The following is a 17,498-nucleotide window of genomic DNA, read 5'->3' as shown; positions in this document are numbered from 1 at the left end:
TGAATGGAAGGGTAGCAGAAATGGCATATTTAGAGACTGCCTGGCCCTTTACCAAGGCTGACAGATAAAGTACCTTCTTATGGTTTTGCTAGAAGATGTAAATGCAGCACTATACTTATGGGGACCATCACATAGACCAATAACTGATATAAACCACAGCTGCAGTGATCCTACAGATGCTTGGCTACAAGATTAATCTAACCAGGAATCTAACCAATTTTGCTTAAACAATAACTGTGTGATTCCTACCTTGAGGCAGTAGTATCCAATGATGCAGAAAAAGGAAATGACTGTGTGCAAGATGGCCAGGATCCGTAACATGGGCTCCATGTATCCACTGCTTTCTTCCAAGACAAAACGGACTGTGACAGACTTCAGGGGTTCTCCAGACTCATCCATCATTCCCTCATTTAACACCATTGTTTCTCCAGTAAGTGGATCCCACTGGACACTGCTGTCTGGTTGCATGCTGGTGTGTTCTACTTCCCTTTCCTCAACCAGGGGTGCAGTTGTAGAAACCTGGTCAAGAGCATTTTAAGTCAGCTTATTCAGAGTAAAGTAACAGAAAACATATGTTGTCATCCTAATGTTCTCATAAATGCAAGTCAGGATCTACAAATCTGCCCAGTAACCTGATCTCCGTTTGAACAAATTCCTTCTCCCACTAGCCTTTGGGCCTGTACACCTTTGGCTTCCTTCCCCTCCAAGCCCTGCTGCAGCATCACAACCTAGTCCCTGGAAGTTTCCGAATCATCCATTGGGTTCCCTAGCTCTTCTTTTACCTTCAGATCTAACTCTTACCTGGTTTGAATTCTGACTCTCTGTTTAGAGTCTGCTGGGATTATCTATTCCACAAAGTCATTGGGCCTAATGCAAGAACATTTTCATATTTTTAATTCTAAATTTCTCTTACTTTTTCCATTCGACACCTTTGTACGAACACGCCGCGTCAGATTCAACAAACGCTCTTAACTTCAGAAAAAATGTGTAAACGACCTGCGTAAATGATGAATGCCACCCGTGCGTATTTAAGTGCACGTGCACGAGGATAGTAGATTTGCATACTCCACGCCCAAAATAACACCATATAAGGCTGTGCTTCCTCTCTCCTGTGCCAGGAAGTGTTGAGTGCTGAGTCATGAGAATGGCATCAAGGTGCAAAAAGAACAACTTTAGGGGCTCTGAGACTGAAGTTCTGCTTTCAGAGATCCAGAAAGGAAAATCTGTCATTTTTAGCAGTGTCAGCAGTGGAATTACAGGACCTGCTAAAGAGAAGAAATGGGAAGTTATTACGAGTGCTGTTAATTCTGTGTCACCTGTAGTTCGTAATGTCACCGAAATAAACAAGAAATGGTTTGATATGAAAATGGCTTTAAAAAAAAATTCTCGCCATGGGCAGGCGCTCGATGACTGCAACTAAAGCCGTGCAATCAGTTGTTGCCTCATCATGATGGCACTTTGATGGGGTGGTCCATGAGGGGGGTCTCCTGGCACCACACCCTCTGGTCTGCCTGGGCTGGTTCAGGTGGAGACCCTCGTTCATGGCAATCTTGTAAAAATCTGGCATGCTTTCTCTGGGCTATAGAGCAGTTTGCCCCCCCGCTGTATGGAGACACACCCACCTGGCCTTCAGCTCAGTGCGCTCCACAACAGCACGGGTGCTTTGATGCGTATATGTGTGCAGTCTATTACTCTGATTATGTTTGGCAGTCCAGCCACGGCATGAAAGTCCCTCTTAATCTGTACTTGTTGGACAGCGGTGTATGGGAATCTGATGTACCATGGGTGATAAACTGATGAGAGCTTTGATGACCAAGGGGGGGCGCACGACTCACAGAGGACTGGGACACCCCCGATCTGTCTCCCATCTCCCTCTGAAAGGCTCCAGTGGCCAAAAATCAAAAGAAGTGCAAATAAAAAAATGAGTTCTGATAAAAGGCTACTGATTGATTTTGGAGGATGATAAATTGGAACAAACAAAATCAGGTGGAGACCACACAAATCATTTTAGGGTAACTGATAAGACTTGAAAAGGTTGCTATAACACTGATAAGTCTCCCACTGCAACCACAGTTTTTGGGTTTAGTAAACCAATCGGTGTGGGAGACCCAGTAAAACAGGCAGATTGTAATCCCGACTCTTCGAAAAAGATTCACTGAAACACAAAAATGCTGCTGGACAAATAAAATGATTCAAGATAAAACTTTTACCAGTTAGAGATCATTAAGTCATTAAGTGCAACTAAGCTGGAAGAAATGATGGTAGTGGGTGACACACAGATGCAATTCTTGCATACTGCCATAGTATTTCTGAAAGTTTGGCAACCTTGTAACAGGCCGACTCGTCAGTATCCAAGTGTCTTCAAGTCTAACTGAAATCTCTGATAATGTCCAAAGTCACGAATGAAATAACAACTATCTGAAAAGTGTGATAAAAAAGAATGAATTCAGATCAATACAATACAAAAGAAACGAAAACTTGAATAAAATGAACATGAATAAAAATTCTCTTGTGTTTTTACTCAGAATTTTTTTGTGCACAGAGAGAAAATATCCATAAGAAAATATAGATACCAACACTTCAAGAGTTCATAGCATGTAGACTACCTTGAAACATATTTGCAAACATTGAGGCCGAGGAGCTAAGTGGTGCAACACAATTCAATGAACACAAAAGCTGTATCAAATAGATCTGCTATTATCCCATAGTACAACAAAAATAGAGCATATTTCTTCATTCTTCACACGGTGAAAGAAAGTGATCTGCTTAACATGTATGTCTGTCGTAACATTTATGAGTAATAACATCCACAGTGTATAGTTACCTTATAAAACAGGAGTATGAAGTTGATTGCAAAGGCAACAAACAATGCCAGCATTCTCATGTTGTAGAAGTTTCTGGCAAAGTAATTCTGCAGAAATGAAAGTGAGTTTAATTTAGTTCCTGAGAGTTACGGGGTGAGATGATTCAAAACTCAAACTGATGCTTTTCACAGCATCCCATTTCTTTCAGTTACATCAAAGTATAAAAGTATTAGAAGTGCTCCTCATTTTCACTATCCACATTTAATTTTATGAACCAGCATTATTCAACTCCGAATTAATCACAGTTGAGCAGAAAACACAGATTTACCAGAGAGAGATAAAAATAAAGCATCCAGAGTTGACATTACCAGTAATTTCCTCCGGTAGGCTATGATTTTCTTTAAAAAGGCCGACTCCTGTAGATCAGGTTCTTCGGGCTTTGAGTTGTGGTGTCTTCTCACATTTGCTTTCATCTTTTCATACTTCTGCTGTTTCTCCTCTCTGACTATTTGTCCACTTCTGAAACCACAAAATATTTCTCTCTTATTATGTGTCTTCTACTTCTAAGTGTATATAGATTTTTGACCCAATCAACTTTTTTTGCCCACTATGAGGCATTTTATAACTACAACAAAATGTGCATATATACTCAGATGTTTTCTCAGGTTCAGATTCATCTTCTGGTGTTGCTTCCTTCTCTTCTGTGGTAGAACTCTTTGACTGAAAAAGAAAACCTTATTAAACAAGCATATTTGTGGCTGTAAGTGTACTTTATCCACATTAGCATTGTATAAAGTCTTGCTCATCTAACTGGTTTGAAGATGTTATTGATTTATTAAAGTGCCAGATTCACCGATGCACATTCGAAATCTGAAGTTTAATTGATTTAGTCATGACTGTAAGTGAGAGCCTGATGTTTTACCAGAATTAATTCCATTCATTTTTGTGGCAAAGTCACTTTAATACAACTTCCATGTTCATCACATGAAGCAAACTTGGTCATAAAGTATGCTTCACATCAGCAATCATTGCAAACAAAGCAATCCTTTTGAAGGATTTATTCAGATGCTCTATTTGAAAAGTTTAGATGAGTCATTTGAGAATTTTCCTTTATCCATTCCAATTCCATCGTGTGCGCAAAGAGAACCGGAAAAAGCCAACAGAACCAGTGGAGTGGTCTGAACATGCATGATCATATAATAATGCAATCTGCATCTTCTATTGGTTTTCCATATAGTTAACTGAGAAACATGGAGAGAAACATTGGTGAAGACGTTAAAGAAAAGGAAAAGGATTTGAAAAACTTTGACACACCTGATGCCTTTGTCTAATTTCAGATTGAGGTGTAGTAGCTGGGATTGGAGAGAGAACTGGCGTGTTGAGAAGCTCCGTAAGGCTGGCATTGGGATTATGGGGGGTAATCTTGTATTGTCCCCCTTCTCTTCTCAAGTCTAAACCAAAAATGTCTGATAGCACCTCGGTCTCGTTGCTATTGACTGCCAGGTCAGCCAGGTCCTCCTTCAGGGAGCTGCAGTCAGACAACCTCTTGTCTCTGTCCTCCGCTTCCCCCCGCACATCATCCTGGGTGGGGTCCGGCATGTTGGCCAGAAGCTCTGACATCTGAGAATGGGGACAGTTTAGATATCAAGCAACAGGTCTTACTGCATCAAGATTGTTTAATGATCTGTTAAATTTGTTTTTTTTTCCAAAATCATTATGATAACCTTTATGTTCTTGGCCCCCTCCACCAAACTGCCTCCCATGAAGGTATTGTAGAAGATTCTGCAAAATCCTCGGGACACACTGAAGACCACATGGAGGAGACCCACCAACACTGACCAGTAGAAGGAGGCCAGGGTGGTCACTATGTCTTTCATAGTCATGCTCTTAATCTTCTTCACTTGTTTCTTTAAGCTCTTCATGGATAACACCTGAAAAAAGAAGAAAGCTAAAGGTGAACTGTCAGCTTAATGTGCCGAAGTTACACAGATACAAATGTACGGTTTAAAATTTCTGCACTAAAAAACAACTCATATACTGTACATGGACACACGCTCTTATTATCTGTGCAAAGTTTGACAGTACAGTGGGAACATCTTATTATTATAGGGCTGCTTTTTCAGCAGAAACCATCTTTAGCCACATGTCAACCTTCAGCCTCTGGTTGTCTCGGTGGTGTCCAGCAAACAAACTGGGCAAACAAACAGAGATAATTGGCAATCTTTCTGGGAAAACCTGGTCTGATGAGGAGAGACGGCATCCATCCCACTATGGAGGCAGCGGCTCTCATGTTAAAGATATGGCCAAATTGACATGACAACCCAGGGTTGAGAGCAGGATGCAGAGTTGTAGTCTTACACACTTCTCTGCGGCTTCCCACCTGCTGCGACCCCCCAAAACCCCCATAATGACTGTGTCTGCTTCTAGAGATTTATGTCACACAGCAGCATATGAGAATTTCTGAATACAATAGATTGAATCCTCGTGCTTTCTCATCACGGTCTGTGCGTACATGGCCAAAACCCAATCTGAATTTCCACAAACATCCTCTGTTGTTGACCTTATCAGAGAACACCCTGATCTATGTCAAGATGGACAGTATGTGGTGTAAATATAATATCAATTAACTCTGATAGATAGCATTGAAAATAAGTCATTTATCTGGATTAAGGATTTTCATTTGAAATGTTTCTCCATGTCCTATATGTGCGATTGTAAAACATATTCTCCTGTTCTCAGAAGTTCAAGTTATTTTCATCTAAGAAAATAACTTTGATAGTGGAAATATTGAAAACCAAGTATTTGATGTTTCCAACTCTCCGGGGAGGGAAGTCTGAGCTGCAGAATCTCAGACATCATCTGAAAGTTGGAGGATGATGGATTTGTTAAAGTTGATTGTACTGTTTGATATTTTTGAGAAAAGTTTTAAAATGTCTCCAAAACTGAATCATTGGGTTCTGATGGTGTCACAAGGTATCATCTGCATAAAGACAAATGTTGTATTGTGTATTTGCAATAAAATAATTCCTTGGGTTGTCATATTCTGTCATATTGCCTGTGCGAGTGGTTCTATGAACATTGCAAACAGTGAGGGAGACTGTGGACATCGCCCTGGTGAAGGGAGAATGTGGGTGAGATGATTCCATTAGTTATGATGATGGCTCTGGGTGAAGAGCAGTGTTTTAATCCAATGGATGAACAACTCCCCAAAGCCAAATGAAGGTAGAGCACGGAAAAAAAAATGTTGTGCCAGTTGACCTTGTCAAATGCTTTTCTGCATCTCGGGATGTGATGACTGTATTAATATGAGATTGCTGGGAGGTATCAATCTGGGTAAGTGAATTTCAAATATTTTCTGTACTGTTTCATTCTTTGATAAAGCCTGTTTGATCAGGGTGGATTAAGATAGAAGTCACTGTTTCTATTCTAGTTGCTAAGGCTTTTGTAAACAATTTTAATCAAAGGGGTCTGTAGCTAGTAGCTGTGTCCATACAGGGTGGTGTTTGGTGTGTATTTTTGATTTCCTTTACTAGTCTTTTGAATACTGGTGAAAGCAGGTGCCCGAAATGTTTACAGAATTCAGCAGGGAAGCATCAAGTCCATTGTTTGGCATTTTGAGAAGGATTTTAAGAAGTTCTGCTACTGTTGATGGTGTTTCCAGGATGTAAGTTGTAAATGGACTTTCTAGTCTAGACTGTCCATTCAGAGCTCTTTAACACTAAATGCCACATTCACCCATTCACTCACACAGCACGTCTCTGTCCTGGCTACACAGTGCTTTTTTTGACGCATTCACACACACACATACACCGATGGACGCATCAGTAGGCAATATTGCCACTACGACATGTGGCAAATGTTTGAAGCCGGGAGTCGAACCACCAAGCTTCTGATTGGTAACTGCCCTTCCTCCTGAGCTACAGCCGTATGTGACTGAAGGTGCTTTAATCTTTTGTTCCAATTCAAATTGTTTCTTATTTTGTTTGATGAATTAGAAGTAACCTTCCCTCTGATAACTGCTTTGTACGGAAGAGTATAAGGGCCAGGCATAAGAAAAAATATTTATATTTTGCCTGTCGAGAATAAAGTCGAAATGTCGAGAATAAAGTAATTAGATGATGGACCAGAGGAGTTGACTTTTTTCTCGAAAATTCGACTTTATTCTCGACATGTCGACTTTAATCTCGACAGGCAAAATATAAATATTTTTTCTTATGCCTGGCCCTAATTCTCTTCCGTAGCTTTGCTTGTTTCCCATAGAGTTGATGCTAAGATTTCTGGGGAGTCGTTCAGTTCCATAAAGAATGTCCAATAATAATAATTATAGGATCTGCCAGGTGTATTAGGTCAACGGACATCATTTTTTCTGATTTCAACATCACAAAAGAAGCCAACATGTAGATTTTCAAAAATGTTCACATAATCTTTGCAAATATTTCAAAATGCACCTATGACCTTTTTGACGTGTAGCCTGCTGTCAGTGCTCTTTGTGCTCCTACCTTTATCAGCAGCATAACATTGTAACGAAGAGCGAGAAGGGCCATGCGGACCGTGGTGACGGAGAGGAAGCCCATCTCAGGGTTCTCTTCATCTGGTTTCTCCAGCTCGTTCTCCTCTTTTACAGATGAGCGTTCACCAGCATCAGACATCTGAGCTGCCAGTTGCATTTCAAATATGGTGTCCTCACAGAAATTCACAAATAGTTCCATCTTCTCCTTCTCCCCACCTTCATTTACCACATCAAAGATAAATTGACGTTTGGATTCTTTGACCTGGGTAGAAAGTCAAATATTTTAGAATCTATTGTCCAAACTGAACACTGTAACCAAAGCAGTTTCTCTCTGAGGTATCAGGTCTCAAACACATTTATTGAATGTATTAACTTAGCACAATATCTTTACCTGAGGTTTCTCCCATTGTGTCCGACTGGATTCACTGATCTCGAAATAGACCCTCTCAATGCGCTTAGCACTGCCCATGATCTCGATACGGCCAAGGTATGGTTGGAAGTAGTTGAGGACGCTCTCGGCCAGCTCCAGGAAGGTCTGCAGTCGGGTGTCATGAGGCATGTGCTCCGAAAGGTTGGTCAGTAAAACTGCAACATTGAAGCCAATGTCCTTTGGGATCACAGTGAAAGTTTGAAATTAGTATTAATTTGATTTACGAATAATTTATGAATAATAACAACTTTTTCAGCATGTTCAGCATGAAAGACAATGAAGCAGCTACAACAATCAGATAAAACAGAAATGACCAACATTTGGGATAATTTGAATAAGTGTGTGACACAAACAGGGTACAAATGGAAAAGCAAAGAGTCAACAAGGCAAAAGTACAGATAAATGGTTCGGAAAGAAAATTCAAAATAATTAGTAAAGATAGAGCTATGGTATAAATTTAAGAAAATTAGTTAGATGTCCTTTAAGCTGTTGACCATTTATCTAATGGATACACTGTTAAAAAAAGACAAAGTAAAAAGCACTGAATAAACTCTTAAAATAGTTAAATTGTAAAATATGATATGATGTAAGCTATGATTTTCTTAAAATGGCAATGTTCATCATAATAATCTTCATAAAGCTTTTGTCTATGGATTGTCTGTCTTTACTAATTGCAGTTAATAATATTAATCCAGTTTTCATTTCATAAAGGGATTAGTTCATTTTCTAAAGTTGAATGGATTTTCTTCAGTATGTATCTGTTGGTAAGCACGTTGTCCCTTCACCAGAGCATGAGAAGGATAGAAATAATGATGAGCGATGTCATAGTTCATAGGTTTTGGTGTGTTGGTTTCTGTCTTGTGATTTCTTTGTCCTTGCTCTGGTTGCGTAATTTCTTGGTATCTTTGTTCTGTGTTCCTGTTTGGTAGTTTGTATGATTTTGATGCGATTTGTTTTTTGTAAAACAGTCTGAATTGCCCTGTGTATGAATGGTGCTATATAAATAAACCTGCCTTGTCTTTGTTTGAGATTTACTCCATGCGTTCTGTGTTAGTTTTCAGTCCTCGATTAGATTCTGTTTTTCTATTTACCCCTAGATGTCCTCGGTTGTCTTGGTTTTGTCCCTTGGTCACATTTCACACCTGTTACTGTTTTTCTCTCGCCTCTTGCTAGTCTACTCATCAACCCTCCAAGTACTTCAGTACCCACAGTACTGAACAACTACCGGCCCATATCAAACCTGCCATTCTGAGGCAAAGTCCTAGAAAAAGTTGTATACCAACAGAATAGTGACTTTCTCCTGTCTAACAATGCTTTTGATACTTTCTAATCAGGCACTGAGACAGCTCTGAAAAGTAAAGGGATTTGTAAACTTTTTTTCTTCTTCATAATTACCTTGGCTGGCTCATGAAAGCGCTCCACAAATTCTTCATAGTCCAAGAGTTCATTCTCATCGGTTTCAGCACAGGAAAGAAGGAAGTCCGTTTCAGACTGGGTGTAGTGTTTGTGGCTCTCCATGGCCTTAAGGAAGTCCCGCTTGGAGATGACACCTGCCGGTTCATTTTAAATTTGATAAATCATAGGCTGCTCTTTTCATGAAATAATGTTCTGCATGCAAATCCTAAGGATTCCTCAGTTATAAGGATTGATAAGAAAAAATAAGTTTTAAGAACTTTGCCTTTCCCATCTGGATCATACTCCTTGAATGCATCTGATGAAGTCAAGTCTTTCAGTTTGAGGAACATGTCAAAGAATTTGAGGATCATCTCCACGTTGTTGGAAGATTCTACGAGCATGTCCACCATCTGCTTCCCAATTGTTCCATTCACCACATTACCTGCCACAAAACAGTGCATTTGCTATAAATAATTGCTCCTGAAAACACACAAAACATTTTAAACATCCCTATTCAACACATCCTTTGTCAGGGTATTTGTAGTCATTGACCCTTTTCTCAGAATTAAGCTAGCTTTTTTTTCATTTTCTCAGAGGGCTTCTAGGAAGGACAATCAAACATTTGTGGAATCACACCTTGCAAAACACGCCTAACCTCTGAGACTGGTTTGAAATAATTCAGTATGTATGTATTTATTCTTTTAGTATACTATTCCTGCTTCAATATCTTATACAGACGTGCCCATGAAAGCAAACCTACCTTCCAGCATGGACAGCAGCATGACCACCATGTCTTTCTGCAGATCCATCAGTTCTTTGAGTAACTCAATCTGACTGGAGTCCTGAGGTGAACAAAATGAAAAACATGTTTAAAGAAATTCAGTGTCATCTACACTCAGCTAGTACTGGCTAAATAAGTTATTATAATAATAAATATATGGCACATATAGTTTATTATATGACTTTAGTGACTCAAAAATGTTAAATTACATACATCAACATATGCAGGGAAGATGCAGTATTAACAATATTATATTTTATTTCTTAAAACAGAACAAGAAGGTTATAAAGTACAATAAACAGCAAAGATTACTGAAAAAGAATTTAAGGACAAAACAGAAAAAAATAGCATAACAATTAAAAACAAAAGAAGAACATAAAATGAAAGCAATTTAACATAAAGGTAGTTGTCAGAAGTAAACTGTAATATTCAGACAGTGAGTTCCAAAACTCGGGACAAGTAACAAAGGTTCCAAACAGCTCAGAGACCCCTGCTTGAAGATCTCCTGCCTCTCAGAGACTGTATCCATAAATGAAACACATTTTGAAAATAAATCTGTGCTGGAGAGCATATACAGACATATGAAAAATAATTCAAACCTTCTTTCAGTTCTAAGGTTTTACCTACCAAAATGAGCAGGCCTTTTCCACGTGTGGTAAACACGGTGTCATTATTCATCGAACAAAAACTATGCCGAGATGCAGAAGCAGCGTGTGAAAAAGCATCACACATTCTGGCCAAGTCATCTTTAAAACTCTGCTTGTGTCTGGTTTTCAACAAACGCAGTGCCGCGTTACAGCCTCATTTCTCCACTTTCTTCTCAACCATCACAGGACACTGTTCCAGAACTTTTGTGGTTTATTTAGATGTAAATTGCAATCTTCACCCATGCTGCCATTCACCTTTTAGAAAGAAGAAGCTCTCTTCTGCCAACCCTTTCAAGCAAACCATGCTTGTTCACAGTGTTTTTCTTTCTGTACTATCCCAAACTTAGAATGAAACATTATGAGGCCTCTGCAGTCCAAATTTTAGCGGATGATTCCGGAGCTGACCTTGGGTTATACTCTCAGGGATCCCCACTTCTGGGTCACAGCTATCTTGAGTGGTTTTGAAATTGTAAATCCTTTTCACTGAAGATTGATGGACTCAATTTTGTATGTAAATTGCCTTAAAACTCTTCCCTGGTTGATGGGCGGCAACAATTTATTTTCTAAGATCATTGCAGATGTCCTTCACTAAAACCAGCAAAAACCTCTGAGGTGGTCGAACTTGCTGGTGATCATTTAATGAAGTGCATATGATAAGCACCTGGCTGCTACTTATCCTCTAAATTCTTGTGCAAGCAGAAAGTTTCCATAGCTTTTTGTACTCTTCCCCTGTACTTTGGCTTTGTTTTTGCAAAATAAATGATGATACAGTGTAATATGAAATTGTTGTGCTGTCCTGAATAAATATGCCTTTTAAGTTGAAGTTTATTAACATTGCAAAAAAGGGTGAAAGTGAAATGTACAAAAGCATAGTCAGCCATGCTTGGTTTGAACTTTTACAGATGTGAGTAAATGCATTCAGTACTTACAATAATGTAAACTCCCTTTTTTTTTTAACACTAAAACACTTTCTGAATCTTAATTTCAAGTGTAAAAAATGGCATCATATCCTTAATGTAATCTACTCATTTATTTATTTCATTTCTCCTGAGTAAACTTTAATCTGCCTAAGAACAGTCTGTAGCAACAGTAACTTGTAAAACCGTCGCTTGTAATATCACCGAATATGATGTCAGCCAAAAATAAAGAGCTGCGTTTGTAAATTTGATTTTAAAGTCAGTATATACCTATGAGGCTACCAAAGGGTATAATATTTATGTAAGGCACTGAATCAACTCAAAACACAATAAAACAATTCTACAATAAACACAGTAAAACTGCCATATACATACATTAATTTCCACACTGGATTGTAAAGGCTGATTTATGCTTCAGACGCAAAGCCTCTGACGCTCGGACGCAGAGCCTCTGCGAGTGTCAAAATCTTGACCACTCCCCCACGCAGAGGCTCTGCGCGTGTTCTTGTGCACCTCAAAAAAATCCTGACTACGCGACAGACGCACGCAGACCACCAACGGAAGTGCGCAGACAAAAGCGGCTGTGATTGGTCCTCGGTGTGCCTTTCCGGTTGTCTGTGTGGCTTCCTCCTTTGCATTTTCGCCAACTCCAATAAAAGAAGCTGTTCTTCTTCGATGTCGAGCAACTCCAGATCCATATCTTGCATACATTTTTTTTTTTTTGAAAAATAAACACTTCCGCCGGCACCACCGAAGTTCTCGTCACCGCCCACCGAAATTCTCGCGAGGGGAAATTGCTGTGCGTCCCGAGAAATTCCAGACCGAGGTTGCAGAACCATAACATGAAAAGTGGTTCGCGACCAGAGCAAAGCAACACGTCAAGACGATAGACGCAGAACTATAATCTGCCCTTAAGTCAGCGGTGATGCCAGATTCGGTTTACATAAACCTAACGATGATAAAACCCTTTCCTCACCATCTGCCAGTGAGTGTTGCAGTGAGCCATTTGCAGGATACTGTTAGATCCCAGTTCCAGCTAAGTTTAGAACTATTCAGGCTTCCCATCTATATCTGCAGCTATAACTTCCTTAGTATCATATTTGCTTTACCTGTGGTAAAAGGAAAACAAATTATTCAAGACCACGCCATGATAGAGTAAGGTGATTGTACATCTTGAGGAACTTTAGCTCCATAAGGCTTGGGTGTAAGGTTGGGTCAAAAGTGGAGAAATGTTGCCCTGAATTGCAAGCATCAAAGAAAGCCAAAGAGGGCTAAGAGGAACATAGCTTCAAGTCGGTGTCAGTGGACAGGTTGCCATCAGAGAGAGTTTGCAATGGGACGAGTGAGGAGGTCTATGTCAGGGGGAGGAACATACAGTTTGTTGGACAGGGGTGCATCTGTGAACAGTTGAATATCGTCAGGCTGTGAGACATGATCTCAATTACAGAAAGAGATGCCATTCCACAAAAAAGAAGAAATGATGGTACATTCTAAGCTTCACCTTGTAAGGTTCATCGAAGGTGAAAAAGTTGTGTTGAGATGGAATGGTGGCGCGTAATGACAGGAAATTTAACAGAAACAGGCATTTTTTAGGGCTTTTGGGCTAGTGGTCTTCATTCGAAATTTGCTTGACGGGATTTAAGGCAGAGAGAGACATGCAGCATAGGGCCACAGGCCAGAATATGAACCCGGGCCAGTTCCGTCGGGGAGCTTCAGCTCCTGTACATGGGTTGCTTGATCAGCCAGTTGAGATATCTTGCATCCTAGAAAAAAACAGTCCTGAGGAATGATACTGATGGCATGGCTGAGGTGGCCAATGAGAGAAAGACTCTTTGGACATGAGGGATGCAGGGGTTGATACGGTGAAAGTCCAACCCTGTTGGAAAGGAGGCTTGAAATAAGATAGAGTTCCGGGTGATGTGCTGGGGCCCTGACATTTTTCTGCGTGAAGGGCGACTTTTGCATTCAAGACAATGGTGGTAAGGGTGGTGAGACGACGAAGATAGGGGACAATGAAAAAATTCAATGGTCAATCACAAAGGGCATTTTTATTTGATTGCGAGATTCCAGCCTGATGCTTTGGAAAGGGAGCCAAACGATGACCATTATGATTGGAGTGGGGAGGAGGGCTGTCAGCAGCTGGTCTGTTTAAAAGCTTAGGAGGGCTTTGGAGCGGGTCTTTGTGAGAGCAGCAACCGTGGAGAGATACAACCTCAGACAGAACTAGTGTTGGAGAGATATCGTTAGGTCGGACGGAATGTGGGAGCCTGTGACACGGACAAAAATAATGCTAATAATGCTTGAATGCTTTGTATAATGTTTTATGAGATCAAATCAGTGATAGCATATCAAATATTTTACGTTTTGTAAGCTACCTTTCTAGCTTAATTACAATTGTTAGATCGATTCTTTAATTGGAAGCTCAAGAACAAGACGGAGTAATCTGAAGTTAAATTAAGTTAAATGTTTTTATTTCTGGCAACAAATGGAGTATATCAGCGCTGGACTCGGTATGACAAAACTCTCGCAGGAAATCTGTTAGACAGAGCCCCGATTTCCGGTAACATTTTGTATTTATATGCTTCATTGTTTTACATAGGTTGGACCCCTTATTGATCAAATATGATTGGATATGAGCACCTTCGTCATATTCTCTGAATAACCCAAATAATGTGTGTGTGCCTCTGCACCTTGTTTCCCAGGCTAATTGTTTTGTCTTCATATTCTCTGGATCAGTTGAGATTTCAGTTAAGGTCATGTCTCGTGTCCATCATGGAAAAGTACATATAATAAAGCCAATTTTAACACTATCTAGAAGTTTGGGTTGAAAAACTACATGCAAGGTTCTCACTTTGAAATTTCCCAATTTCTTCTCAAATGAAGCATCAACAGGCAGGTATGACATGCAGCTGAATCTGCCACTAACCTGGCAGATAACCTGGACTAACCTGAGATAATTTCATCTGCATGTGAGCAAAGACATGTAGAAAACCAACCACTGCATCCCACAGTCGACTGTGAGCCAAACTCTGCTGATTGCCAGTGCAAGGACCCTGCAACACCAGAAAGACACACAATTAGCTCAGTTCTACTCAGCAAGAGTTTCCTAGATCAAAATATAAGAGAATTTTTTACACATACTGCCTCTGAAAATGGGAGACAAAACTCATTTCCAGAAAAGTTGGAAAATCTTTGAAAGGCAAGGACATCTGTAACTTGTAGTTTGGTCATTTGTATAACTACTAAACAGACACAAACAAAAACAATATCACGATATTTCCAAAATATAAACACATTTAAAATCGCATGCTGGAAACACACTCAAACAAGAAAAAAAAAGTTGGATCAGGGGCAAAGAAAGAGAAAAGTTCATGGAATTAACAAGTAACAGTGGAAGACTACAATCACCAGACTAATTGGTTTAACGGAGTGGTGATGAGACGGGTTATAAGAGGAACACCACCAGTGAACAGGGCGTTTCACCGAGCTAGGCAAACTAGTGTGTGGTCATAAATCAGAAATGGTGCCAATGGCTGTGTCCAGTTTTGCAGGTGACACTCTGAAACTGCGCTAATCTACAAACACTGCAGCCACCCAGTCATTTCAGTTAGAACCTGTGCAGTCAACAAGAAGAAGCACAATTTGACGCTGAGTTGTAAAGAAACGGACCTCCTGATAATCAGAAGCCCATAGTTCACCAACAAGACAGGCACTGCTTGTTGTTGTTACAAGACAGGGCAGAGAAGTACGGACCTGACTACAAGTTCAGGTACGATATCTAAAATGTCATAAAGAACATGGTCCTTTCTATGCTGTCTACACTCATGTCTACTCTAGACATAAGAATACTCTAGAATAAGCTACCCCATAGTGGCAGCAAGCTGTAGCAGCTCCTAACATATGATGTGTATACTGCCAGAGGGTTTCATCTGAAACTCAGAAACTGTTCCTGAACAAATCATGAGTTCAACGTCAGTAACCATGTTAGTTTAGCAGGTTGAAAAGGAGCCAACATCACGACACCGAAAACTCTGACATTCAGTTCAACTTAGCTCTGTAAGCTTCTTGTCTTGTTTGCAGCCTTCCCCGCTTCAGAGCACCTGATAAATCACATGTTGTACAGAGTGTTGAGCACAGATATACAGTGAACCCTCGCTATAACGCGGTTCACCTTTCACGGTCTCGCTGCTTCACGGATTTGCATTGTGCATTGTGCTCTGCATTCTGATTGGCTAAACAGTCTAAAGAAAAAAGAGCGACAACAACTACCGATAACTATGTTCTTCTCTCGAAAAAACACACCTGCAGCGCGAGCTTTAAAAGAAAAAAACGCTACAGAGCGGAGTCAGCAGCTGCTCAGCAGCTCAGTCAGAAGAGCAGTGAAATACACGAGTCACTATTTGTCCTACTGTACTTTGTATTTTTTTTTTCATAACCAATTTTCATTTTCTCCCGTTCTAATCCAATGACTCGGGTCGCGGTGGGGCGGTGCTGATCACCGCAATTTGAAGCCTTCAGTTCATATTGATGATTAAAATGATTATTTTACAGTACAGTAGTTATTTGTAAAAAAAAAAAAAAACGTTCATACAGTACTTTTATTTGTTAAACAAATGCTTGGGCCTGTAAAATGGTTTTGTTCTTTGGTTTCAATGCATTATGGAGTATTTCATTGTATAATAATTGTAAAAAAAATAAAGGTTACTACTTCACGGATTTCGCCTATCACGGGTTCTTTTTGGAACGTAACCCCCGCGAAAAACGAGGGTTCACTGTACACCAAGTGTGACACGGGTGTAAATTGTTGACCACCCATCGACAACTGCTTGGCATCTGGTCATTTTTCATTTTTTAAACTTTCTTCATATACATAATTAAAAAAAGAAAACATTGTATTGTATATGTGTTTATGATGATACACAAGAACGAAAAAACCTTATCTAGGTTTCTTTTTTTTTGTCTTTTTTGTTTTTGTTTTGAAAACAAAGAATGAAAACATTTTCTAAAAGTTATATTTATTAATTTATTTTTTTATTCTATTCTGAAAATGGAATGAGAATCTTGCGTTGCGTTGTAACAAGAAACAACTGCAGAGAGATGTTGAGACGTTTGAGAGGCAAACAAGAAGACCCGTTGATAATCAGGAGATTATCATGAGACATGCAAAGCTGGACACTCAAATTTTTTGATTTGCCATCAGCTACAAATGAATGTATACGGCCCAAGTGTGCAATCCTTGTTGCGCAGTTAAAATGGTGGGGGCACAAAAGGAATGAAAAAGATTTTGATGGTTATATATCAATAACAGAGGGGACAGGGATTAGAATGTGAGGTGTGCACAAGTGTGTATGTTTGTGAACTCTGAACAATGTGACAATGGTACTCTGTCATCCGTAGAGGTCAAGCGGCAGTGTTTCATTTAAATGCTGTCTCCCTGACTTTTGCATTCTGAAACTGATCTGCAGGAGGAACAGGCACAAAGATCCCTGTGTCTACGCATCTCCGATGCTAAATTATCATTGTACTTTGTGGCTGCTTCCACCACCAGGCCTCCTCAGTCCAGCAATCTTTGTTCTTTTAAATTCTACAACCCCTGGCAAAAATGCTAAAATGGAGAAATGTAATCTAAAGCTGCTATGCAAGGGGTTAGCTATATGTCAACTATGCTGCCAAGTTCTCTGGATACAAGCTCGTCTCAGACGGACAGAAAGTGGACATGTGTTGTATGGCCAAATGTATCCACAATTTGCTTGCTTTTGGGAACAGAACACACCTACACATACCAAAAAAACAAACAAACAAAAAAACAAACCCTGAAACACTGTCTATGTCTATGTGCCAAAGATGAGAACGACCAGGCCAGTCTAATTAAAAGGGAGATTAATGGAAGCCAATAGTTAACATGCTTCTACTTCTTACTTTACTCTTAAGGGCTATTTCAGACAACAACTACTTTTTTTTTTTATCATTCTCAAACACAGTAAAGTTGTCTCAGTTCAAAAGTTTGGCAATTT

The 17,498-nt window shown here is 39.8% G+C and overlaps 1 protein-coding gene across 8 annotated transcripts in view; it reads right to left on the bottom strand.

The window, feature by feature from the left end:
• Positions 1-17,498, bottom strand: part of ryr2a (ryanodine receptor 2a (cardiac)) — a 287,428-nt gene that overhangs the window by 20,864 nt on the left and 249,066 nt on the right. For all 8 annotated transcript variants that reach the window (XM_075456990.1, XM_075456994.1, XM_075456991.1 and 5 more), the window contains 12 exons: positions 14,438-14,537; positions 9,900-9,986; positions 9,423-9,581; positions 9,140-9,294; positions 7,706-7,921; positions 7,304-7,576; positions 4,529-4,735; positions 4,119-4,424; positions 3,454-3,524; positions 3,173-3,323; positions 2,825-2,911; positions 250-519 (listed from right to left, as the gene is read on the bottom strand). In XM_075456990.1, coding sequence (XP_075313105.1) covers positions 250-519; positions 2,825-2,911; positions 3,173-3,323; positions 3,454-3,524; positions 4,119-4,424; positions 4,529-4,735; positions 7,304-7,576; positions 7,706-7,921; positions 9,140-9,294; positions 9,423-9,581; positions 9,900-9,986; positions 14,438-14,537 — 2,082 coding nt within the window. The remainder of the gene's footprint in view (positions 1-249; positions 520-2,824; positions 2,912-3,172; positions 3,324-3,453; positions 3,525-4,118; positions 4,425-4,528; positions 4,736-7,303; positions 7,577-7,705; positions 7,922-9,139; positions 9,295-9,422; positions 9,582-9,899; positions 9,987-14,437; positions 14,538-17,498) is intronic.

The sequence above is a fragment of the Odontesthes bonariensis genome, chromosome 23, assembly GCF_027942865.1.
Source record: "Odontesthes bonariensis isolate fOdoBon6 chromosome 23, fOdoBon6.hap1, whole genome shotgun sequence".
NCBI lineage: Eukaryota > Metazoa > Chordata > Actinopteri > Atheriniformes > Atherinopsidae > Odontesthes > Odontesthes bonariensis.
The sequence above is the reverse complement of the archived record's forward strand: the minus strand, read 5'-3'. Positions and strand labels throughout refer to the sequence as shown.